At 29.7% G+C, this 27,973-nt stretch overlaps 1 protein-coding gene across 1 annotated transcript; it reads right to left on the bottom strand.

Annotated features, from left to right (window-relative positions):
* Positions 1 to 507: 507 nt before the first annotated feature.
* LOC111625189 (probable ATP-dependent RNA helicase DDX46) lies at positions 508 to 27,973 on the bottom strand. The gene is made up of 17 exons (XM_023368258.1): positions 27,543 to 27,973; positions 27,051 to 27,113; positions 26,866 to 26,967; positions 25,990 to 26,155; positions 25,789 to 25,909; positions 23,642 to 23,817; positions 18,957 to 19,157; positions 13,922 to 14,004; positions 9,738 to 9,902; positions 8,438 to 8,665; positions 7,498 to 7,601; positions 6,491 to 6,653; positions 5,967 to 6,116; positions 5,631 to 5,894; positions 5,371 to 5,547; positions 5,093 to 5,284; positions 508 to 853 (listed from the first exon to the last, which is right to left on the bottom strand). The coding sequence occupies exons 1-17, from the start codon at positions 27,825 to 27,827 to the stop codon at positions 806 to 808; spliced, it is 2,688 nt and encodes an 895-aa protein (XP_023224026.1). The 5' UTR covers positions 27,828 to 27,973; the 3' UTR covers positions 508 to 805.

Raw genomic sequence — 27,973 nt, 5'->3', positions numbered from 1 at the left:
CTAGAAATTTTTTAACAGAAATAACAATAATACTAAAATTCTGATTGTTAATAAAAGTGTTATTATACGGCATGCACCTACGTCAACTTCTTTAAGTTATTATATATTAGTTCAGATAATGTTGCAGTTGCAATGGCAGTTTTATGTATAGGAAATTTAGTCTTGTGCATTAAGGGGTCCCAAGCATTCACAAATTCATGCTTGTTGATACATGAACTTGATCCAATACTTAAACTCTATACTAGACATTGTACAATACTAGCTACAGGATAATAGGGCTATGTAAAGTCCCTATTACCCTATAATCTACAGTATTTCACCCAATAAATATTCAAATTTGTCACTAAGGATTTTGTGTTGAATCAAAAATTCTGAAACTGCGAGACTTAATTTATCTATAACTGAAAGGTATGAAAGATGCATTCTATAAATCTTCAATATTCTTAACTGAGAATTTGTAAATTCAAACTCATTACAAGTTTATTCAAGACAATTATCTCTACAATCTGTCAAGGATGAACTATTTTATTGAATAAGAGACATAATTACATATTTTCTAATCAACCGAAAACTTTATGCCAATCTTTTAAGATTTAATTAATCGTTTAAGACAGAAAAAAATAAAACAAAAGTAAAAATCAGTTTTGGAAATGTACACTGGTGTAATTTCTTGTTTCTGTTACTTTAAAATAAAAAGGTGTCAGAAGGGTGCAAAAGAATATTTACACGGACAAGCTCGGCAAAATTAACGGTGTGATCATCATCGACCGAGTCAACAAATCATAAGAAAAGAAATTCAACCGAACTAAAGCACTTTGTAACGTCCTCTGTTGATGGGTTGATACGAATGTTGCTGCAAAAGAAAGAAAAAAACAATATAAAATGTAATTTGCATTCTTGCTCTAATTTTACAAATGAATTCATTAAAACTAAATTATTTTTCAGAAAAATTAATTGATAAAGCACATATATTAAAAGTAAATTAATTGAATGTACCAGTTACAAAAATTTCTATATTATTATCAATTTAATAATACTTCTTGCCCTTTTAATTAGTTAAAATTATAATATTTGTGCTATCACATATGATCACTATTAATATTACAAGTCTAAAACACATTTGGGCCTTATTTGGCTATTTAACTTTAAATGTATTTTTCTTATAATAAAAAATTGAATCCTGTTTTTACTGATGATACAAAACTAAATTCCGCCCCAATAAAATTAAAAATTGAGGGAAATTTAGTTTTTTAAAAGTACAATTATAGTTAAATCATTAAATTATGTTTAACCGAAGAGGGTCCAAAATGCATATTATTGGTTAATAAACTCCTTTTATTAAATTGTGTCGGTGTGATAGGTCCTACAGAACAATCGTATGTGATAGCGCAAACATTGCTTATTGGAGAATAAGCAAATTTTAATTCAATTAGAAGATAATTTTATGAGAAATATTCTTGAAGGTTTAAAATGCTTCTACGACACGTAAGTATACCTTTTCACCTTTGAAATGGATACATTAATTTGAAAGTGCTAAGACTAAAAAATGAATTCTTATTTTAACTAGAAACAGCTCCAACAGACATTTCATCCATTAATTAAGCATGAAAATTATGGTTTGAATTTCTGTGCTCTCTAATAGGAAATCCAAACTATTTATAATTTAATACAGTACACTTTTTCAGACATAGTTAAAGACATTCTATTGACCACAATCTATACAAACATAATTTTCACATTCTTTTAATCTAATTTTAAAATGTTTACAATTTTTTTCATGGAGTAATAAACAGTAATTACCTATTTTATATAATTTAATTCTTTGAGTTAAGATATCTACTATTTATCCTTTGTTGTATCAGAAACACGATCTAATTTTGAATATAAATTACAGTTGTTTTGCCATGTGTAGCAAGTATCCAATCGGTTACTGCCAAATATGTTCCATTTTGCTAAAAAAAATTGTCAAAGACCCATTTGTGCTAAATCTCTCAAACATTATAAAGAAGAAAATCAATTATCTAATCTTCTTGTCTGTTTTTTGTTAAGTACCACATATTTAAAGCAGGAATGCACAACCTTTTCTGAAGAAGGGCCAGGTTAAGATTAAGTTTACTGTCCAGGGGGCCGGACCATTTTTACAACCCTCTTTGTTGACAAGGAGTCTAAGTCTAATTGCTTTAGCTACGCGGGCAGTGTTGACAATCACACTGGCCGCGGGAAGTTTATGGCTTGATGTGGTTTGAAATAATTATTAAATCCAAAGCTTTTTAGTGTACTCGGCTTCCTTTTAGTCGTATGACTCTATTCCAACTATTAATTTTCTTCGTCCAACGTAATAATTAAAAATTTTGGTGCAAGACATGTTTTTTCTATTTTTGGTCTATGGAGAGACATTGTTGTAAATAATTGGTTGTTATAGCTTTTGTACATTCCTTTTTGAACTCTGGTTGGTTTTTTCTAGTTTGAATGACATTAAAGTGTCTTTTCAGAAAAGAATGATTCAAATTTCCTGGGAAGTACCACACCCTCTTCGACTATACCAATCAGAATCTAGAATGTAAACAAATTCTAAAAAATCGTTATTTTCATAGTTTTTCAGCACTATTTGCACTTATTTTTATGTTATTTGATGCTATTTAGACTAATAAGCAAGTTTTCCAAAGCATAAAATTGAAAATTTCCCGCCAAAATAGAAACTTCCTGATGACATAAAAATGGCACTCTAACATCACTTATTCTATTTGATTCTTCTAAAAATCATTATAATATTATGTGTTAGACTTAAAATATTCGATATCCAAGTACCTAGCAAAGTGAGTTTTGTGGGAAAAATTTTACAGCTAAATGTTTCAGATAAAACATTAATGATTTTATTAAATAGTCAACCAACATAAAAATTAGAAAAATTAGAGCTAAAATACAGAAAATTTAGCTATTTTAGTTCATTTGTTTACAAGCCCACTTTGATGAAAGAAGCTAGAGTGGGCAACAATTTTCCCAGACATCAGATTCTCGGTCACTTTTATTGGATAAAGCAGAGTCTTTCAAGCCTAAAAGTGCCAATCTCAACTTAAAAGGAGTGTGAGTAATAATTTTATTGTCCAATAAAGTGGAAAAGGTTCTCCGTAGACTTAACATAAGAAGGGTTTGTTTCACTGCATTAAGGTAACAGGACCCACATCGCAACAGAGCGAGTAATCCATAGACATACTTGAAAGAAGAAATTTGGCCTGTACCTTCCACAGGCCACATAAACATTGAAAGCGGGTCATATGCGGCCTCCTGGCTGCAGGTTGTGCATCCCAGTTTAAAGTTTAATTGCATTACAGTATTTAATGTTTACAACTATATTTAAAGGTAAATTCATTTACTCAAAATATAATGTAAAGTATACATGGAGAGCAAGTCTCCACATTATGTATAATGTTACATGTTGTGAGGTGTTTTTTTACAACCATTTTGGATATACAGTTTCCACTGTAGTAAAGTGTTGATGTGATTACCTTGATGTCGATATGAATTTATTTTTTGGGGAATAAAAAGAAAAAGTAAAATCTATCCAAAGGAAATAAAGATTCTAAAATACATCTGGAACAACATTCATTATGTAATCAACAATTGAGAAAAACATTTCCACAAAGCAGGACATTATGTAGAAAATTTAATCCTCACTAGTATAGTAATATATTTTGAAATAATTCTGTAGCCGGTTGATTGCTTATTTGACAAAATGCTTACACCCATACACAAATTTTATTCCGATTTTAGTGAAGACTAGATTGTTGTTGTATTTTGGAAATATAAAAAATAATAATATAATAATAATAATAAATAAAAAAAAGGACATATTTATCTATTATTTTAACTACAGACAAGCATCTGCTCTCTTTGAAACTGTTAATGTTCTATTTCTTCAAACTGAAATTTTATATACAATAACTTTTGTTATGCACAAGTGTTCCTGAAGCGTCGAAAAGGGAAAGAATATGAAGACTTCTTCTAATTTGTGAATATTTTTGTATTGTCATGGCCATTGTATTTATTAATAATGAGTATTGTTTCCTGTAACAAACTGCATGCTATAAATAAAATAAAACGACTTCAGATATTTAAAAATACATAGTAATTCATACAGACCCAAACTTTAATTCTTTATTGTAAATCTTAAACAAATTAATGGAAATCAACCAGATTTTCAGGAAGCACGAATCCACTTAAGCTTAACACACCGAGTGCTGGAACTGGTCACAAGGTGGCAGCAGAGGCACAATTTAGTCTCTTTTTCTTTACAGAAATGCTGAACACTGCCACATTTGTTCAGAATTTGTCGAACAATTTCATGATGTAGATCTGACACAGGATTACTTTGAGCAAGATGAAGCAACTTGCCATACATCAGAGGAGTCAATGGTAACAATCCAGATGTTTTTTTGAGAACCATGTCATTGCTAAGAATCTGTGGTTGCCACAATTGTCCAATCTTACCAGCCAAGATTTCTTTTTGTGGAGCTATCTTAAGAGTGTGTCATAAACCATTGATGTCTTAGAAGATAATGATAGGAATGAGATCCAAAACACTGATGATGCATTATAAACCATATGCAGCAATGTGTCGACATGTGTCTGACAGAAGGCAATGGCCACTTTAATACTTGCTGTGCACATCACAGCAAGTATTCAACATACATGGTATGTTGAATACTTGCTGTGATCAAAGTGGGCTTGTAAACAACAAGAATACACGGCAAGTATTCAACATACACGGAGGTATATTTCCTGGAAATTAAATCTATTTCCATCCATTCAAGATTTATAATAAAAAATTTGGGTTCAGGTCAATACAAACCACCCTGTATGTCTTTTGTAAATAACAAATTATAACAGAGAATCAAATACAGGTAACAGATTCTTTCCAAATTAATACTTTAGGAAGAATCTGTAACCTCAAATATTCAAATATTGACTGACTTAAACTGAGCACAAAGTGTAATGAAATTGTCAATAACCTTGCTCAATTTCCTACAGAAACTATGAATTAACAGCATACTCAATGTAATATAGAACACTTTTTTGTTAAAATTACACTTACCATTTTAATTAACTCCTCTTTAATAAGACGAACAATTTCCACTTTAGCTTTTGAAACTGCGAGTTCATTTGTGCTTTCGATGGCCAGGTACAGTTTTCTGTCTCCGTCTTTTGGATCTTTCCCAGGTGGATAATATGTGCCACGGACCGTAATACCAGCTTCAGAATATTCACTGATCTGAGCCAATGCTTCCTAAAATTTAGAAATGAAAACATAACTTGTTTTTTAAAACTGGAAAAACATTTTATGATTTTTCTAAAGAATAATCTAATCCTTACCTTAGAAGTAACTTTCCATCTTGCTTGTTGAGGAAAGTCATTAATTTCCAATTCTTCTTCATATTTTCGAAATGTTTCGACGCCACCGTCTTCGTCCTTGGCTTCGTCTTCCGATTTTGGTTGATAATTTAGTTTCGCATGAAGTTTTTCTGCGCGCTGTTCTGCTAAAGTTTTTGCCTAGAAATGTAATGATTTTTAGAGACTAAGAACTTTAAACAGTGGTCAATTATTTGCAACTCTTTATTTCTAGATATACTTACAGAGATGACAGGCGACGACAACTGTCCTTTTAAAACTGCTTCGGTTGCCTGTTGTGTCGCCCCTTTGGCTTCCAATCCAAGGTTCTTTTGGAGACTAATTCTGGATGCTAGACGTTTTGCGAGCTCAAGTTTTTCTGCACTACCAGCAGAAGGAAACAACACACCCGGTAATCCCGGTATGGTTGTACCTTGGCTGGTTTTCGCAATAGTGACTTCTTGTACACGTTTTTTCGGCGCTAACATGTTTTCTATTTCTTGATCAATCTAAAAAGAAATAAATAATGATAAACTGACATTTCAATTAAAACTGTTGATTATAAATTAAATTTTACTTACATCAGCTTCTGCATCTTCATCATCAGAATCTTGCAAACCAAGAGCAGCTTTCTGAAACTTCTTTTTCTCATTTGCTAGTTGGGCCTCAGCTTCATCAAATTTGAAACCTTTCCCTGTAAAACCACTGCTGCTTCTGATCTTCTTCCCTTCCTATAAAAAAAACATTAATAATAATCATCATCATCATAATCTATGACAGTTATATATGCTTCATTATATATGTTACTTCATTTTTACAATGATAAAGTGTATTTAAGTTAATCAAAATGACAGCAAGAGAACTGAAAAACTTCATAGTGCATTTTCAAAATGCTTCAAAATTTAATCACATAAAGACAGTAGGTTTGAACTTTATGAAGTATTATATATAATCTAACTATTAAATTCAAGATGTATTGTGTAGTTTCTTAAACAGCAATTCCCCAACCTTACTCACTGTTAAATTTAACAAAGTAAGTAATACACCTTTATTTAAAATAAGAAAATAAGAAAATTTTTCAACTTTTAGATCTTAAACTACTTACTGCTTCTTGTTTTGCTTTATATTCATCCCAAAGTTTCTGCAGATTCTCAGGAATTTGATTTCCAGACAACTCAAGAGCTTTTATTACATCACCAGAATATTTTCCTTGATCCGGCGTAATGAATGTGTAAGAGTAACCTTTATTGCCTGCTCTTCCAGTTCTCCTACAAATAAATAAAATATTTGAGAAATGCAAATATTTTATTTTCATATAGTAGTAGAAAGATAATTTAATATATTAAATTTTTAATGAAGAGTAAATGGTTTTTCACCTTTACATGTTTCCCAATGATATAAAAGAAATGAAAGTTTGAACATTCATAAATAGTAATTAACTAATTAGCATATTATTTGATTATATATTTATAACTTTTAAAACAAGATTTGTATCTCAATATTTAATAGTTTACTTTGTAACATACATCATGACAATGAGAGAAAATTTAACACGTGTATTTAAACTACAGTATATAACAACAAAAAGTGATAATTATTATTACTACTTGTGAAGCTCAGACTAGAACAGAAAATTTCTTTGAAAATGACTGACCAGGTTTTTCTTTAACATATTACAAAATGACAAGAAAATGTCTATTTGTATAGTGTCATTTTGTTTAACATTGAATGTCTACTTTTATAATGTAAACACAAATTGTCCCCAAGTTTCATTCAAGACCCATGAAAAATAACGATAATAAACAGGTATGATTCCAAATGTCATGTTATAAAATACATATATAAGTGACTCCTTTTTGCATTTACTAGCCTTATTAATCAAGTTATTAATGCAAAGATGATATTTTAATTAATTATGATATTTTATTAGCAAAACATTCATTAAAACTATGTTTGAGTCACTAAAAATTATATTGTAGTAGTATTGCAATTTCTTTATTTACTGTTGAATTAAATTTTCTGCATATTATATAAAATTTTTGATAATTCAAAACCATTACTTGCACTATAAAAAAATCCATTTTTATCAGTCACTAAAATGTAATCACTTACCCACATCTGTGAACATAATCTTCATAGTGATTCGGACAATCATAATTCACAACTAATATCAGATGCTTTACATCCAATCCTCTTGCTGCTACAGATGTTGCAACCTGAAAACAGTGAATAAGAGAATATTAATCCATAATTAAAGAATTAAATAACTATTGCCAAATTACATTCAGACTTTAATACGGGTAATTAATGATTAAACAAAATAATTAGCCAAAAGGTAGGTGATTAGCAGTCATCTTGTGTTAATAAGTTTAGATCAGATTAAATAATTTGGAAATTTCTAGAATAAAACATTGATGTTGAGTAAAACACAAACCTGCATCATCTGCATATCACTCAAATGTGTATATATATATTACCAGATTACTATCCAGTTCCATAAACTTACTTAATCACTATGCCAACTGGCAATATCTTGGTTTACAGCCCTCTATGACAAGCACACTAAATCTTTACTCCAGCATGGTGTGTATGTGTATATTGCTGTATATCAATATTTCCAAATAACTATTAGTCATTAATCACAACAGCCTGAATGTAATCTGGCTATAATAAGGCTAATTACTTTGTTTGGTCCTTAACAGAATATTATAGTCCAAATGTAATTTACCAAATTATTTGGGTTGTTTGAATTTACAGTAAGCTCTTGATTTAACAAACTAACAAAGGGAAGGAATGTCTGCTACTGCCAACAGTCTGTTAAATCAAATGCATTTTAAAACATATTAATAATGAATTTGCAATGCATATTGTGTAATTTATACTCAGTAACCATCTTTTAGCATGTTTTACATGCAAATAAAATACAAAAGTTATAAATTTTTCCATTAAATTGAAGATCTATTGTATTTTATTATGAGTAATTTTTATTTTATTTTTCTTCATGATAACTTTTTGAATCATCCATACATAACAAAAATTGTTAAACACTTACCAACACATTGACTTTTCCAGCTTTAAAATCGCAAATGGTTGAATCTCGATCAAACTGATCGATGCCACCATGAAGAGCCATAGAATTGTATGATGCTTTAATCAGATCTCGAAGGAGCCCGTCAGCATGCTCTTGTTTGTCGACAAACACCAAGGCACTTCCCTGTTCTTGATAATATCCAAGCAATTCCAGCAACTTTAAAAATTTCTCCTCCTCTTCGATCAGTATCTAAAATTCAAAATTAAATAGATATATTTGATAAATTATTTTTGTAATAATTTACATGGATGCATTAATGTGTATAATATATGTGAACCGCCGGGGAGGTCGAAATCCGTCGACTCTCCCTTTTCGGCAACAGGTCGTTAAACCTACTCACGTGTCAAGATGGCTAAAATTCGAATGCAGTCCCGAAGGGTCGGGATTTTGTTGTCAGGTCGAGTGGAGGAGGTGAGAGGGGTCGTCGACGAGGCATAGGCGATATACGAGTAAAAGGACACCATTTAACAATGAAACAACGATTTATTAGATAAAACGAAAAGGAAAAAAAAATATAGGTTACAAAATCTAATATCAGGNGAGTATTTCTGTGACAATTAAGAACAATATTCAGTAAAATTTCCAGCAATTCATTTTTATCTTGTTGAATGAAAAGATATTTTTGATAATAAATGAAAATTGTTTAACATGCAAACTGCTATTATTTGGTGAATTATTTCATTAAATCTATACAGTTCATATTTAAAAACAATATATTTTTGATCAAGAAACATGAGACTCTATTTGCGTATTGTTTTTAATTATCCAAAGTAGAGTACTGTGAACCATGTGAGATTACCACAGAATGTTTGATAAATTATTTTTGTAATAATTTACATGAATGCATTTTGATGCATTAATGTGTATAATATATATTCATTTAAAGTTGTTGCATTTAATAAATATTCTTGTAAATAAAATTTAAATTAAACAAAACATTATTACGATAAGAAATTTTAGGTGTAATTGTAGGTTCCTATTTAATTATTTTTTTTATCCTTCTATAGTCTTTTTCAAGTTCTGTACTCTACTACATTCTCATCCACAATTCACACTATCTAATGTGGAACCTTGGTTAAATGGGTCACAGTTAATTAAGACAGACAAATATATCACCACAGAAAAGTTTTAATATAAAAATTTCTTTTACGTAATACTATATCACAATGAAAGTTTTTGTACAATAGAAAAAAATGCATCTTAGATAAATAATTAAAGTTTATGATCATAAATAGTACATAATCTGACAGAATATACTTACAATGTGTTGCTCCACGTCTTTACAGACCACACTTCTTCCGCCAACTTGCACTTCTATAGGTTTAGTCAGTATCCTACGAGCCAGAGCTTCCATTTGACGAGGAAACGTTGCCGAAAACATCACCGTCTGTCTGTCCGGACGTATTCCATCCACTATTCTCATTACCTTAATCAAACAGATCAATAATTATTACTAATGAAAATATAGTCATTTTAACGAATAACGCAAAACCATACTTCTCAATTTAAAAAATGTTTCATAACCCAAACAGTTCACCATTCAAAATTGTTTAAGCCAAGTTACAAGTTTAACTTTTAATGCAGATATTTAATCTGTTAAATTAATCTGGAAGTTCATATCCAGTTTTAATAATATAATAGGATTCTCAAATGCATTTTATTGCTATTATACAAACTATTTTTTCTTATATTACATATTAACTTGATTGATATAGTAAAATGGAATAACTGATCTACCCAAAGTATATTTAACAATGTAAATTTATTCTAAAAGAAAAAGTTGAAATTGCTATCTTTATAAAGATCACATTAAGACTAATTTTAATGTTTAAATATACTAGTCCCATATACAAGTATCCAGATTAAGACCAACACATTTTGAAAAGAGTATCAGTAAAATTATGTGAGAATTATAATAAAAGCAAGGCATGCAATTTGAAGACAAACTGACCAAGTTTTATTGCAAAAATCATTACAGTTCTACCTTTACTCCTTTTTACACAAAATTATAAAATCTCCACATGCTCTTCCTGTTGCAAGAGAATAGCATAGTCTATATGATGCACCACAGTGTGAACAGTCAAACAGGAAAATTCAATTACCTATCTGCCAACGAATGGACTTTGCAGGTTTTGTTTGAAAGCCTTCTCAATCACCTTCATAGTCACATCTGATAATTGGAGTTTCTCATTTTTGCGACCTTTCAACATACTTCCCATTTACAGGAACTGTTCCTTCCAAACCACGATAATGTTTTGTGGTGACGAATCCTTTCCAAGCACATGAAAGTTTTGTTGCACTTTGCACTTCAACATACCACAACGCAGTTTGCAATTTCTTAAGCTGACACCATTTTGAGAATCATTAGTTGAGGCACTGCTGTGCCACAACTAATTAATCCATGCACCTCAATTAATTCTAAGAGAAACTTATACAACTACTCTTCCTCACACAAGTAAAATGAATTTATCTTTATGCACCAAATTTTGACAGTGTGACAATTTGACAATTTTAAAATGTGTTGATCTAAATCATGTCAAATCTCAACAAAAATAAATCTCTACTACACAATATTCTGCATAGAGAACTAAAAAATAAGCAAAGTTTAGTGCATTTAAGATGAGAGAATGTTTCGGAAGAGCTACAAAATACATAAGAATTGAGAATTTCAATATTTTAATGAAAAATTAAGTAATAAAGATGTATAAAATAAAAAAATCAGGTTTGAGAATCCAATGCTAAATCAAAGAAATATTAAAATAATGAAAATACAGCAGAATTATGTAAGAAAGATGTATAAAATAAAAAAATTAGGTTTGAGAATCCAATGCTAAATCAAAGAAATATTAAAATAATGAAAATACAGCAGAATTATGTAAGAGTGGTTTAGTTAAAGAATTCAAGCAGTGAGTTATCTCTGTTAATAAAATAAAAAATATTTTACAAAACAAAATCTTAAGTCATAGTTATTTAAAATTTAACCATTTGAATGACAATTTGTGTGTCAATGCTTATATAAAGACAGATCATTCACAACAGTTTTAGTATTTTGTTCGTGTTTCACACAGTGCAAACATAATTGATAGTATAACTGGTTCTTAGCAGAGTAAATGTCGAGAAAGTGTCGNTTTTGAATACTATGAAAATACTGTAATATGCACCTACTTTGTGATTGAAACCACACGCTTTTCAAAGTACAATGCAACGCTTTTTAAAGTATATACAAGACACAAGTGTCCACGTCGTTCTTCTCTGGTAGTTGGCCTGGTACTGGGACTGGGAACGTGAAGGCCAAGCAATGTGGTTTGGGCGAACTCATGACAAGTCGTGCGTACACGTAGCGTAGAACATTACATTAACATGAGATTAGTGATAGTTTCTTTGCTTACTAGATATCTCGTAGCAAAATAGAACTGACAATGAGTTATCTTGAACTACACTTAAGTAAATTTCCAAGAAAATGCCTAAAGGCTCTAAACTTTGCAACACCCCAATCGTGGCGCTGTGGCACCCTAAGGTGCCGCGGCACCCCGGTTGAAAAACACTGGTATAACTGGTTCTTAGCAGAGTAAATGTTGAGAATGTGTCGCATTCCTGGACATCATAACTTCCTAAGTACATTTTAATACTTTATTTAATTCAATAAACAAGTGCAACCACCTCATACTGAATAACAGATTTGATTAACGATTTCCAGTTAATGAGTGACTCTGTCAGACTGTATTATTAAATGAGGAATCACCGATCATCATATGAGCAGTCATTATAATAATTGTAGTTTTATAAAATAGATTTAATTAATAAATAGATATTAATTAAATAATAAAATTTTCTTCAATATTTATTATAAAAGAAAAATATTTTTGCTCCTTGAAGAAATGCACTATACATGAACCAGTCATTATGTAATGTGTGTATGTGGGATAATAGTTTAGATAACAAAAGAACATCTTGAGAGGAACAAGAAGCAAATTCTAATATATATGTAATGTTATTTAAGCTTAGAAAATTTATTTAAAAAATTTTCCATAACAGACAATATATAAAAATGTCCTTAACCTACATCCTTTTTCATGCAAGAGGAATTAACAGTCTTCCTGGCAGAGTTGACCTTTCCTTAGAGGCTACTCATCCACCTCAATATGCAAAACATTAAAATTGTCCCTCTGACAACAGCACAGCCAAGTAAAAATTATACATTCAATAATCAATAAATTGCCAGGACAATAATTATTAAAATTTAGACGATGATACATATATTGTCATTGAGCACCATGATATATATATATATATCATGGTGCTAACGATAAATATATATATATCGTTGTGGCATTCAACATTTGACATTCACATTTTAGAGATGATATATATATTAGATACTTTATTAAAAAATTTTCTGTAAAAGATAATACAATAATACCTTGACTTATAAGCTTATGAGTGTCCCAACTTACAAGTTTTTCAAGATACAAGCTATCTCTCGACTGATTTTTTGCTTTCAGTTGAAAGCTAAAATTCAGGTTACGAGCCAGCGTTGGATACCCCACTGCTACTTGGTGCAGTGAACCATAGGTTAAGAAAAAGATGATGGAAAAACTGCTATAATTTTATTTTTGTCACCCTTCCAATGTCTGACAGGCTAGCTTATAAACAAACACATGATAGAGTGATGTAGGCATAGTTTACTTCCTTGTTGTGTGCAGCATCACTGTCTCTCATTTCCCATCTTTTCTTTCTTTATCTGTGCAGTGAACACCACAACATCTAGTTTATTGCAGTACATTCTATTGTGTTTTTATACAATATTCATTATTTATAAGTACATTTTTCTTATTTAAAAAATGTAACAAAAATTTGCAGTGTTTAGGGATCTGAAACTAATTAATGGCATTTCAATTAATTTTAATGGGAAAAATAGATTTGACATATGAGTAATTTGAGTTACAAGTTCTGTCACGAAACAAATTAAACTCATAAGTCAAGGAACGACTGTACATAAAAATGTGTCCTTAACATTCATCCTGTTTTACGCACGAGAATTTTTAAATAAATTTTCTAAGTTTAAATACTTATAGTCCTGGCAAATTTTTTTATTAGTGTCGTCATTGCCAGAGGAAAGATTTTAATATTTTACATATTGAGGTGGTCTGAAGAAAGGTTGACTCCACCTGGAAGATTGTTAATAGGGAGGTTGCAGCTGAAGTTTTCATCTCTAAAATGTGAATGTCGAACGTTGAGCGCCACCATCTTGTAAGCCTAGAAGTCTGACAATGGCGTTTGGAACATCATTGGAATCATGCTTGATGTTCCAAATGCCAAATAATCAACTTACATAACATAGATTCTATTGTAATAAAACAAAAATGATTTTATATATGAACTCATATTACCCTGCATTATTTTTTCAGAAAGCGTTTTCAAGTAACATAAAATTGGCATACTAACCTGAGGTTCAAAGCCCATGTCGAACATTCGATCTGCTTCGTCTAAAACCACGTAAGTACATCTTTTCAAATTCGTTACTCTACCTGAAAAGATTTATTCATGAACGCATGAAATTTAAATATGTTAATAATTTTTTTTTCCACAAAAGAAGAAATACCTTATATCATCATTCGCCGATCAACTGTACTCGGTTGGAGACATCATCCATCAAAGCAAAAAACAGAAATATTTTCATTAATATTTTATTTTGCTCAGAAGGAAAATTGGAATGGTATTTATCATTCTTAATAATAATAAAAAATAAAACTAATCTTGTATATTTTGAAAGCCGAAAATCAAAAAAACAAAACTTAACAAATAAAAATATCAAAAAAGAAAAAAAAAAAGATTGATCGAATTTATTGGTTTTGACAGATTAACCTCCAATTTGATTGATTGATATTCATTTTCAGTACAGCTGATGGAGAAGTTTAATTTATCATTTTGATAGTTAAATATGATTAGACACTATTGTAGTAAATGCACTTAAATAATAATAATAACAATAATACTACTAATAATAATACATTCCTGATTTCATTCAAACATTGCAGACTCGTTAGTTCAAAATATCTGACATTAATGTTTATGTGTTCATTTAAAAGTGGATTATAGTTAATCTATCTGCCCTAACTGGATTGTCAAACTCACAGTCCAGTTAGGACAGATTGCAATTAATCCAGCATAACATTTTTCTGTCACTTCATGGTACAGAAATGTTTCAATTTAGATTCTACTAATGCACATATCTATCACATTGTAGGTTATATGGTCAATCTTACTTATAATGTAATCAGTTGGCATGGATGAGAGATAAAAAACTATGCCCTGATCTATATAACCTGTAATAACTTACAGAAATCTGGACTGGATTTCAAACCAGGTTTTCATTTTATACCTAAATGCAGTTTCATTTGCTGTCATAATATGAACTCACATATCTTCCTTGTAAATAATCTTTACCATCTCCGTTCTTTCAATGCCATGTATAATACACTTTGTTCCTTAATTATTGAAGAACAGGAATGCTTCACAAATGTTTTTAATGTTTTACAAGTGTGAATTTTGGTTTTTTTTCCTTTTTAAATAGCCTTTCGCATACAATATTGATATAACAGGCAAATATGGAACAGAAACAATCAAATAACCCTTGTCTGGATAAGCTATTTTTATAAGACAAATGGATAAGATGAGTCCAATGGACTCAGTGTTAATTCTTTGGAGTGATATACATCTTTCTTTTAAATTATTATTTTGAACTAATTATTAGCACAAAACATACATTATTAGCACAAAACATGTTTTTTATTAATCCCTTGAATTACATTATGCCAACACATTTTATTTGAACTTATTTTACACGTATGGCATATAAGTCTACCGAATGTTAAATGCATACAGTATCATTGCATACATCATCAAAATGTTTTTTCATTTGAGACATGTTCATAGGCAGATGAAGCATCATTTTTTTCTTTTATGGTTTTTCTCCACTACAGAGCAGAACAGTGTATTGGAGGTAACATGTCTTTCTTACAGCACTCTGATATTGTATTTTATTATCAAATCTAATGCATCATGAAAGACTCTTGAATGCAGTGTCCCATAGTATCTCTGAAAATAGGAGAACCATAATTTCACAAAACTTTGTAACTTGTGTTATTGAGTTTCAGATGTCTTGAAGCAAGTCCAAAAATAGCAGGATTTGTATTATGTCAGACAGTTTTCATTGGTGTATCAAATAATGGTTACTGTATCTATATATATATAATCAAGATGGGTTGATAATAATAATAATAATGTGCAGAGCCCAAATGGTTAGGAGTTGAAGGTTGGAATTTGGCACACAGGGTACGCCATGAGAACATACACTAAGAAGGGATTTGTCAAAATTCCTCCCATGGAGGAAAGGTTGTTAACACTTCCCCACAAGGGAAGTGTTAAGAGAAAGCGACGTACAAGATTTACAAGTGCAGATGCGGTTTTTTTGTATTTTTGCAGAAAATCGAACATATTTTTAGACCCATCTAAAAATTTTCTAATTAGTCTGGCAACAGGGGGACTTAATTCTTGCATTCTGTGAAAACGGATAATATTGGCTATAATGTAATAATCTTAATCTTTGCTATCGTTACTTTTTGCCTGAGCAACGCCGGGCTTATCTGCTAGTACTCATATACTTTCCTTGTTTATAAACCAAACAATTTGTAAAAGTATATCAGAAGTTACAAATAAGTAAAAACTGTCAAGTATCTCAGCAACATTTTTCCAGATTGAACAACATTTAGTGATATGTGTAAAGCACTTTTTATAATATTGCATAACTGAGATTTATTTTGGTGAGTTGAAATGGAAGACCATGTGGGTCTACCATTGTACCCAAATCTTAATCGTCCTTTTCAAAATCAAAAGCAATTATATCATCTGGAACACGTGATAATTTTGATTTGTGTCAGACTACTCATAATTTTCCTCCTCAACATTGTCAAATACAGTCGGTTCATCATCAGTGAGGTTATGTATAATTTCCTAAAGTTTTACTCAGACAAAACATGATACCAAGACATTTTAACAATTGAGATAGATGTTACCTGAAACAAAATACATTTCAAGTTACTTACTGCAAATACTTATTGCAAATATGTAATTTTGTAGCAAATAACTTGAAACTTTAGTAATTCACTAACAGCAAGAAGTAGCACCTTCAAACAACAACAACAATCAGTCTTCACAATGCTTTTTGCCTATCTCAACAAGAAAATTATATATCTGATACAGTGAGTCTAATAAACTCCCATTATCTGTTTGAAGATATATTTATTTTAATTTATGATATTTTAGGTCAATGTACACAAAATGCATTATTATTCTAGAATAAAGTTTTGTAAACCTAAATTGACAAATGCATAAAGCATCACCTTAAATCAAAAAAGAAATACAAAGATTACTATGTTGAAAAAAGTCTGACTGACTCACCTTATCTGGATAAGGGTTAATTAAATTTTATCCATGTGTCAAAAAATCCACATTAATTGAGCCAGTAAGAGAATATTTTACTGTGCATCAACAGAAATCATGCCTGAATTAATGTGTTACTTGTAGATGTACTTGTAACTATGAAAATATTGGCAATTCACATAATTAAACTAAATAAATTATTTTCATTTAATGAATTTGATAGCTAAGATGATTTAAATGAAGCAAATTTATTTACTGTAATGCCATTATTTTATTATATACAAGTTGTTGAAACAATAACATTTCAAAATAATTTTTTACAGGGTTCCAATTCAAACTTTTGTTTTAATTTCCATGACTTTCTCTGACCTCCCTTGACCAACTTTGTACAAATTCCCTGACCCTCATGACCCTTACAGTATGGCACATTGACAAAATAAAACAGCACTTGACTTCCTATGTGCATATATTTTGCTTCTCCAATGTTTTAATTAATTATTTTTTCTAATTAACAGTTATATATTTTTTATAATTGCCAACTTATTAAAATCAAAAATAAAATGTTTTATTAAAATTCTGTTATTTTGTTATTAATCCATAACCATAAATCTACATGGCTTTGAAAAAAAAAACAATTATTTTTTATTATTCATTAACAAATTCTATATAATCTATATAAAACAGTATATATTTAACAGATTTATCCCTTAATAAATTATCTGAACTTTATAAAATATTAAAAAACTAAAAAAAATCAAATTGTTTTGTTATGCAACCAAAATTATTAAAATGAAAAATGATAAATAATACAATTTAAATTATTTATCATTTTGTGTACTTTGTAAATTTTTGAGAAAATTTTGTGTCAGCTTGAGAGAAATTTTGGGTCCTAAAAGTACTGTTCACTCCTTTTCATAAGTTGTATTGTACCATATTACTTCTTGCTGCTTGCAGATGGTTATACATAGTCAAACATATTGTCAGCAAAAAATCAACAAGGCAGCCAAGGAAGGAAGCAAATTTCCTGACTTTTTGACAATTTTTAATAAATTTCCTAACATTCCATGACTTTTTTTGAACACAAATGAAAATCCCTGACTTTCCACATGCATAGGAACCCTGTATTTATGTATTCAAATTTACATGAATCTCAGAAATATTAAATCAAGACAGCATCTTATTAAAGCTTTTTCATTTGCATTATATCATTCTCATTCATGATTCATGTCAAACTATTTCAAAATTAATTATGCATTTGCTATAATTCTTCTATATTTGTATATTTGTGAGTATTTTTGGTAGTTTAAGCTATAATTACAAAAAATTTTACATGCTTTTGTTGCAAAGAAATTAACTGCATTGCAAAAAAGGTTAATTTCCTTATAAACTTTCCATTTCAACATTTATAAATTATTGTTATAAATTATAAGACTACAATCTTTAATTTTCCATTTGTTAAAAATTTAAAGAAAATAATCTTATTTAGTCAATTATTAAACTCACCATNACATCTCATGAATATATAGTGACTATTTTTATTATCTAAATATTTTATAAACAATTTGTTCATTAAAATGCCGTAAAAATAGTTTTCTGGTATATCTATATCATATTTTCAAAACGATAATTAATTATTGACTTAAATCAAGTAATATTACATATGCGGTGCAATTTCCGCAATGCGCCCTCTCGTCAGATCCTGAAAGGCGCATTCCCCGAAGGGTTAAAGCTTCTTCATTTGCATTATATCATTCTCATTCATGATTCATGTCAAACTATTTCAAAATTAACTATGCATTTGTTATAATTCTTCTATATTTGTGAGTATTTTTGGTAGTTTAAGCTATAATTACAAAAAATTTTACATGCTTTTGTTGCAAAGTAATTAACTGCATTGCAAAAAAGGTTAATTTCCTTATAAACTTGCCATTTCAACATTTATAAATTATTGTTATAAATTATAAGACTATAATCTTTAACTTTCCATTTGTTAAAAATTTAAAGAAAATAATCTTATTTAGTCAATTATTAAACTCACCATTATTGGCAGCCAACATGTCTATCATTCTTCCAGGAGTACATACTATAATTTCGGCCCCTCGTTTCAATTCTGCAATCTGTTCTGACATTCCAGTACCTCCGTAAACACATACTACTCTCAAGGCTAGGGCTTTACATAACTTTTTGCATTCCTTGGTGATCTGCATAGCTAATTCTCGTGTTGGTGTCATAATTATACCTAAAGATTAAAGAACATTAGTTAATTTATTAAAAAGCACTTAATTAAATCATCATATTTACTCGAATAATTTGCACCTCCATTCCTTTTGCTGTTCTGTAGCATTCAATATGACTATGCTTAGTTTATAAGTACATACATGTGGCATTAAAAGATTAAAATACTAAGGAAAAATAAATTATCTGTATATCTACAATTTTTAGTTATGTATTTTATAATGAATTCATTCACTAATTAAAGAAAAGTATAACTTTCTGATGTTTAATTTGAATCAAAGGAAAAAAAAAACTGCTAATAGGTAAATAGTTTATACTAAGAGATACAGATATGAAGATTATTTACTATTAGTCTTACAAGAGGATGACATGATATTGGGGTTACCAATTTTGATCAAACTTGATGAGGNCAAGGACTCAGTGGGTCAAATTCCATGGGAGATTACGTGATCGGCAAAGAAGTCTTTCAAAAACTGTAGACCAAAAACCAAAATATCCATGAGTAAGTACTAATGCCATTTTCTACAGAGTGGAAATGTAGAGTATACAATTTATTAGTCTTGTATGCCATATATATAACATTAATGTCATTACAAATTTCTCACTGCACAGCAACTTTTCAGACACCCTGTTTCATCCTATAAGAAACTTACGGAATGATACAAATAATTCAACATAGAATTAACATCAATCATCTCAATATAATAAAATATATGAGAAAAATCCAAAAATTATAATTTCTAGATTTAATCCTGCTTTTTAAAAATTGTAATTTTTCTAACTTACTTCTTTAATATTTCCAAAACTTTTTTGCTTACTCCACACTGTGCCCAATTTTTGATCGGTTTCGGACAACCTTTCCCTCGAACTTTGATACCTTCTAATTCATCGCGATAACTTTCAACCTCTGTAAAAGCATAATAAATAAAATGAATTTTAAAAACTCTGATGTGTAATATACATAATAAAGTTTTAAATCAAACTTACCATCAGGAGTCATCTTGGCTAATTCTGGAACCTCCACATAGAAATTCTTACGAAAAGGCAAATATGTAATATCATTCTTACTGATGGTGACGAGCTTTTTAGTTTTATTTGCCTGCAGATTTGACATAGCTGATTGCAGATCTTCTGTTTCCTCTTCTGAAGAATACATTTCTACATTATAGACACAATTATAGGCATATTTAGATTAAACAATGTCTTTGTTGCCAGAGTAAGTACATACTGTACATGAATATACAGAAAATGTTTTGTATTTAAATAAATATTGTTAGGTAGCATTTCTTAATTGCCTTTGACATCAACTTGCTACTTAAAATAGATGGATTTTATTGTTTAATTATCCTGTTTATTATGCATTTGTAGTTTTCTAAAAATAAACCAGTTTTTCTCTCTGATAATAGAATAAATTTAAAACTATCAACAATAAAATAAAAATTATAGTTTCAGGAAAAAACAATCAGATTAATACCACCAAGCCACTAGCCAATGTGTAAATGGTGGAAATTCTAAAGGTTTTAAGTGATTTGCAATTTTCAATCTCAATTATTTTTAAGTATTGTGCCTTACTGCTTGGCACATGTCAGTCATTAGGGATACACTATAATCTCACCAAGTTTGATCAAAATCAGTGACTCCAATGTCATGCCATCCCCTTGTTAATTGCATGTTTAACTTACTTTATTTATGCTCACTTTTATGAGTCTAATTGTACAAAAATGTTTAATAATATTGTTACTAGCTATCAACTACAGATGATCATTATATTATGCAAAGTTATTCAGTTAAAGTGAAATTTATCACTAGCAAAGTAAGTAAAATGCTAAGCACATAGATTTCGCTGGTTGCATCATATATTTTTGAATAAACTGTGCATTCAATTTTTGGAAAAAATGTGCATGGATTATTCAAGTAAATATGGTATTAAATTTATTAAAATTTATATAATAAGCTAAATCTGTAGCACATCCCCATGCAGAAATCTGAGTAAAAATTTATATACAGAAATGTATCTGATCGACTATTGTGTTTTAATCGAACTACACTAAAAACTATAAAAATATTTTTCTAATTCAAAATTAATAAAATGAGTAAACTTTAAGACAAATTACAAATTTGTCCTGCTTTACAGATATCCCTTAATTAACACGGTTAATTAATCCCTTGATGCTTTCACATATATCAAAATTACGTTAATCAAATAAGATATCTATGTTAAATAAAAAACTGTTAAAGCCGCATTAATTAAAACTTCTGCCACGTATATAAAGGGATTGTCACAATTAATTTCATGCATTAATCAAATCCCACATAAAGCAAGGGATACCTATATTTACTGGACTATCAAAAAGTACAAACTTTCATTTTATTAATTTTAATGAAAACTGTGCTCTTCAGACTTTAATTAAAAACGTTTTTATCTAACTACTTCATATTATCAAGAGATATTCTAATACTTTACATACTAAAGACTGATTTATAGTCCAATGGCAGCATGGAATTTTAAGGTCACTATCACTGGAGTTGATAAGAACATTGTCTGGTTTATAGTCAAACTCTAGCCAGCAGCTATCTTGACTCACTATGATGGAGCACATTGCAGCATTGGCATCAAGCATAAAAATTGATCATCATTTAACTTTAGAGTCGTATCACTAAACCAGAAGTGAGCGTGACTGTGTTTGTTTGTTCATCATCTAGCAAAGGGGAGAATAGCACATATAGCAGAATCTATTATCACAACAACTCACAGCCATTGCACTTTAAACCAATCCTAAGAATGTCTTCTAATTAGGTAATGACTTACCTAATTNATTCTAAAGGTTTTAAGTGATTTGCAATTTTCAACCTCAATTATTTTTAAGTATTGTGCCTTACTGCTTGGCACATGTCAGTCATTAGGGATACACTATAATCTCACCAAGTTTGATCAAAATCAGTGACTCCAATGTCATGCCATCCCCTTGTTAATTGCATGTTTAACTTACTTTATTTATGCTCACTTTTATGAGTCTAATTGTACAAAAATGTTTAATAATATTGTTACTAGCTATCAACTACAGATGATCATTATATTATGCAAAGTTATTCAGTTAAAGTGAAATTTATCACTAGCAAAGTAAGTAAAATGCTAAGCACATAGATTTCGCTGGTTGCATCATATATTTTTGAATAAACTGTGCATTCAATTTTTGGAAAAAATGTGCATGGATTATTCAAGTAAATATGGTATTAAATTTATTAAAATTTATATAATAAGCTAAATCTGTAGCACGTCCCCATGCAGAAATCTGAGTAAAAATTTATATACAGAAATGTATCTGATCGACTATTGTGTTTTAATCGAACTACACTAAAAACTATAAAAATATTTTTCTAATTCAAAATTAATAAAATGAGTAAACTTTAAGACAAATTACAAATTTGTCCTGCATTACAGATATCCCTTAATTAACATGGTTAATTAATCCCTTGATGCTTTCACATATATCAAAATTACGTTAATCAAATAAGGTATCTATGTTAAGTAAAAAACTGTTAAAGCCGCATTAATTAAAACTTCTGCCACATATATAAAGGGATTGTCACAATTAATTTCATGCATTAATCAAATCCCACATAAAGCAAGGGATACCTATATTTACTGGACTATCAAAAAGTACAAACTTTCATTTTATTAATTTTAATGAAAACTGTGCTCTTCAGACTTTAATTAAAAACTTTTTTATCTAACTACTTCATATTATCAAGAGATATTCTAATACTTTACATACTAAAGACTGATTTATAGTCGAATGGCAGCATGGAATTTTAAGGTCACTATCACTGGAGTTGATAAGAACATTGTCTGGTTTATAGTCAAACTCTAGCCAGCAGCTATCTTGACTCACTATGATGGAGCACATTGCAGCATTGGCATCAAGCATAAAAATTGATCATCATTTAATTTTAGAGTCGTATCACTAAACCAGAAGTGAGCGTGACTGTGTTTGTTTGTTCATCATCTAGCAAAGGGGAGAATAGCACATATAGCAGAATCTATTATCACAACAACTCACAGCCATTGCACTTTAAACCAATCCTAAGAATGTCTTCTAATTAGGTAATGACTTACCTAATTAGAAGACATTCTAATAAACTCATTCTAATAAACTCATCCTTACACTTTCAAGAAAATAATGTTTTCTTGAAGTGTAAGGATGAGTTTATGATGATGCTGTTATTTAGTCCTTTTCTAACATACTTTTTAATGTCTTTTTTAAAATGGAGCTTTCATTGCTTTAAGAGTTGAGTGGTTAAAATTGAAGGCTTTAATATAACTGTGTTCATGAATCAATTGAGTATTCTTAAAAATTTATCCTACTAAATGTAGAAAAAAACTTTTAATTTTTAAAACAATTCATGCACATAATATCAAAAATGACTGTTTTATCAAATCATAGACAGAATGAATTTAAAGATAAAAAATATTCAAAGTATCTTTACCGATCGGTCCTTCATCAGAATCAAGCTGTGGCTGATCGAGTATGTGACGCAGCATAGGTATGAGAAATGCAAGAGTTTTTCCAGATCCTGTTTTAGCAATGCCAATGATATCTCTTCCGGACATGACTGCTGGAATAGCCTGAGCTTGAATCGGTGTTGGTTTTTCATAACCATGTCTGTTAAAAAAAATGGCCTATCAGTTTTTTATCATCAATAACAGAAATAAATTTATAAAATAAACCTTTTTTTCTGACATTATACATAAAAATAACATTTTACTATGAAATGCCTCTTATGGGTTAATATCATTTTAATATCTAAATTTATTGAAGTGTCTGTTTTCTAAGAAATTTCTTTAGATACTAATTAATTAAAAAGTATTTTTCTTACTTCACATTTTACCAATAGTAAACTTTGAGGTTGGAGTAGTCCCTGGAATCAAAAGAATTTCACAGACTCAGACTCCAAAAACTGCTTTTACTTCAATTTCCTTACTTAATTGGAGTTGATGACACTTCATCAAATAAAAGTTTTGCAACATTTAAAGAATTAATTTTCACAGTTTCTTTATTGATATGTAATGCAAACTGAAACTAATGTTGTGCAGATCAAAACAATCACTGCACAAACAATTGTCAATGCATATTGACACATGTTTGTATGTTATTTTCAATCATTTTACGAGTACAGCGATACCTCATACTTCGTATGACTCTAACTTCAAATATTTCAGAGTTCAAATGCTAAATTCGACAAAAATTTGCATCAGAGTTTGAACAATGCTTTGAAGTTTGAACTGCATGTGCAGTAAAAAATGTGATTGAAGCATAAATGCAATCTGTTGTGTGCCTAAGTCATCTTAGGCTTATGTGTTTTCAGTGCTTTTTTCATTTTATTTTTGATATGTTTGGTTATATATATTGTGTATTATTTGCCAATTTTTAACAATTTTTTCTTGTAATTTTTCTTTGTTGATAGATTTTGGGTTCTCCATATATGTTTTGTATCCTTCAGTTGAGAATTTCTCAAATGGAACTTTTTAAACCACATTTGACATGTTCAAAGTTTAGGAGCATATTTCTCATACATAATACAAATATTTTTTATGTTCTATTATGGCATTATATACTTTCAAAAACTCATAAAGCATAATATGAGTGATGATTTTTATCCAAAGACATTACGACTTGATTTTATTCAGAGAAAATGTAGAGTAAAAGCTTAAAATAAACTTCTAAAGAAAAATACAATCTCATATTAGCATTAATGTGTTAAATTTCACAAATATTATAATTAAATGTTTAGGGTATAGGATGAAATAATTCCCTTTCCATTATTTCTAATGGGAAAAATTGCTTTGGACTTTAAACACTTCAGAGTTTGAACCTCTTGGAATGAATTAGATTTGAAATGTTTTTATTACTGTAAATTTTGCCAATATCTGGGAGGGCTCTCAAGGTATGATTCCTTGTTAGTCAATATCCTCTGAGTTAACATTTAAATTACTGAATATTAATATTACAAATGATAATCCTGAAAATTTTAAGCAATAAATCTTGATAAAAGAATTGAACTAAACTTCATATTTTGTATTTATATTTTTATAACAAACTTATACAGATAGGGTGTCCACAGTTCACTTTGGACTTAGGGTGTCCAAAGTGAACTGTGCAGAGGAACAGGTTTAAGTAAAGTTTTAATAAAAGTGAAGTTTTATGCACAGTATTGTAGTTTCTCCTACAGCAAATATCAGAAATGTTCCCCAGAGGTCCAAGGACTCAGTGTGTCAAATTCCATGGGAGATTACGTGATCGGCAAAGAAGTCTTTCAAAAACTGTAGACCAAAAACCAAAATATCCATGAGTAAGTACTAATGCCATTTTCTACAGAGTGGAAATGTAGAGTATACAATTTATTAGTCTTGTATGCCATATATATAACATTAATGTCATTACAAATTTCTCACTGCACAGCAACTTTTCAGACACCCTGTTTCATCCTATAAGAAACTTACGGAATGATACAAATAATTCAACATAGAATTAACATCAATCATCTCAATATAATAAAATATATGAGAAAAATCCAAAAATTATAATTTCTAGATTTAATCCTGCTTTTTAAAAATTGTAATTTTTCTAACTTACTTCTTTAATATTTCCAAAACTTTTTTGCTTACTCCACACTGTGCCCAATTTTTGATCGGTTTCGGACAACCTTTCCCTCGAACTTTGATACCTTCTAATTCATCGCGATAACTTTCAACCTCTGTAAAAGCGTAATAAATAAAATGAATTTTAAAAACTCTGATGTGTAATATACATAATAAAGTTTTAAATCAAACTTACCATCAGGAGTCATCTTGGCTAATTCTGGAACCTCCACATAGAAATTCTTACGAAAAGGCAAATATGTAATATCATTCTTACTGATGGTGACGAGCTTTTTAGTTTTATTTGCCTGCAGATTTGACATAGCTGATTGCAGATCTTCTGTTTCCTCTTCTGAAGAATACTGAAATGAAGTTTTATAGTACATTAAATTACCTAGAAAGGATATAAACTCATATTTTATGTATTTTCGACAAAAAGCACAGGAGTTATTAAGCTTCAAACAGGATGAAAAAAATTGTGCCCCTCAAATACTTACATCCGTACATACAGAAATTACCCCAATTTTTTTGCATTTCTCGACATTTCAAGGTATCCCGAGTCCAAAAATGAAAAATCTGTAAAGGTCATTTTTTGCTGGATTGACATACTTTCCCTCTGTATAACAACTGGGATTAAATGGGATAATTAAGCTTTTTGCCGTTTTATAATTATTAAAAATATTTTAAAAATTTTAAAATAAAATATAACAGATGATGCCACAAAAATTTTAAATGTTGCTGGGAAAGATAAGCAATTTGCTGTTGGAGTTTTTTAATCAGTACTAGTTCATACCATGTTTATCATGAAAACTTTCTGTAAATTTGCAGAATGGCTCATGAACTGTCACTAGTCTGCAAGCCACCACATTGTTTTAAACTATATTTATAAAAACACCATCTCAATTTATGATTCTGGGTTTATATTAACAATTAAATATAATAGTTTACTTAACAGTCATTTCCCAGGAATTAATTATGTCTTAGACATGAAAGTCTAGTATAAATTTGAATGAAAAAAATCAAATCATCATGTCTAAGTTTCAAAATATAAAAGTTATGGAAAATTTATTACTTCTAAAGCATCTTGATCCTGTTCCATCAACTCTCCTTTACGTGAAGCATCTTTCTTCTTAGCCACCCCCATGATGACAGTTACTTTTCCTTGACCTTTTTCCTGTTATATTTAACAAAAAATTTAAATTTTGAGACTAAACAAAACAGGCTAAATTTATATATCATATACATAAAAGAAAATACCTCGCCAGTTGGGTCTTTCTTCACATTCTTATGCCTTAATTGCCTCACTTCTTCCTGAATTCCCTACAAAGTAAAAAAAATAAAATGACTAATGTTTACAGTTAGTTAATATATAAATGCAAACTGATTAAATTACATTAGTAGATCTGTTACCTTACTAAAAATTACCTTACTATACTTACATATCTGGCCAACAATTATTAAATTTTATGAAAGATAGTAGTAAATTTACTTTAACACAGTAATAAAATTCTAGCATATAATTTATTCAAAAATTAAAATACCTACAACATATTCTGCCATTTCATACTAAATGGAGAATAATTAATATATTATGATTTGGGATGAATCATAATAAAAATGATGATAAATCGTAGTTATGTTAACCATTCATAACAGAAAATTAATTATGAAAATTATACTCAATTATCAATTAAATATATTCTTAATACATGCTACTATCTTTTGTATGCATAAATAATGTTGACATACCTGCATATATGCATCGAGTGGATCAACATCTTCCTCGTTACCTCCTGTTGTCTGTTCTGGTTCTTCACTTTTACTGGTTTCAGTTGTTTCCGTAGCTGGCATGTCTTCATCTTCGTCATCTTCTAGTGTCCATTTTTTTGTTGGAGGCAATATTATAATTGGTGCTGTGCCAGATCCTTCTTCTATTTCTTTTTTTCTGCGTTCTGCGCGCCATTTTTCTATACGTTCTCTACGTTTTTGCATTTCCATTTCAAGTTGTCTTTGTTGAGCTTCTTTGTCTAGCATTCCAAATTTGGCCTCATCAAAGTCCTCGAATTTGAAGCCTTCTTCTGCTTTTTTGTCATCATCTTTTTTTGAATCTTTTGAATCGGAATGGGATTTTCTACTGCGCTCGCCACTTCTGGAACGTCTATCCCTTCTGGAATGTTCGT

Source organism: Centruroides sculpturatus, unplaced genomic scaffold, assembly GCF_000671375.1.
Source record: "Centruroides sculpturatus isolate CEXI.00-Female unplaced genomic scaffold, Cexi_2.0 scaffold456, whole genome shotgun sequence".
Taxonomy (NCBI): Eukaryota; Metazoa; Arthropoda; class Arachnida; order Scorpiones; family Buthidae; genus Centruroides; species Centruroides sculpturatus.
This window is presented reverse-complemented; position numbering and strand designations above follow the sequence as displayed.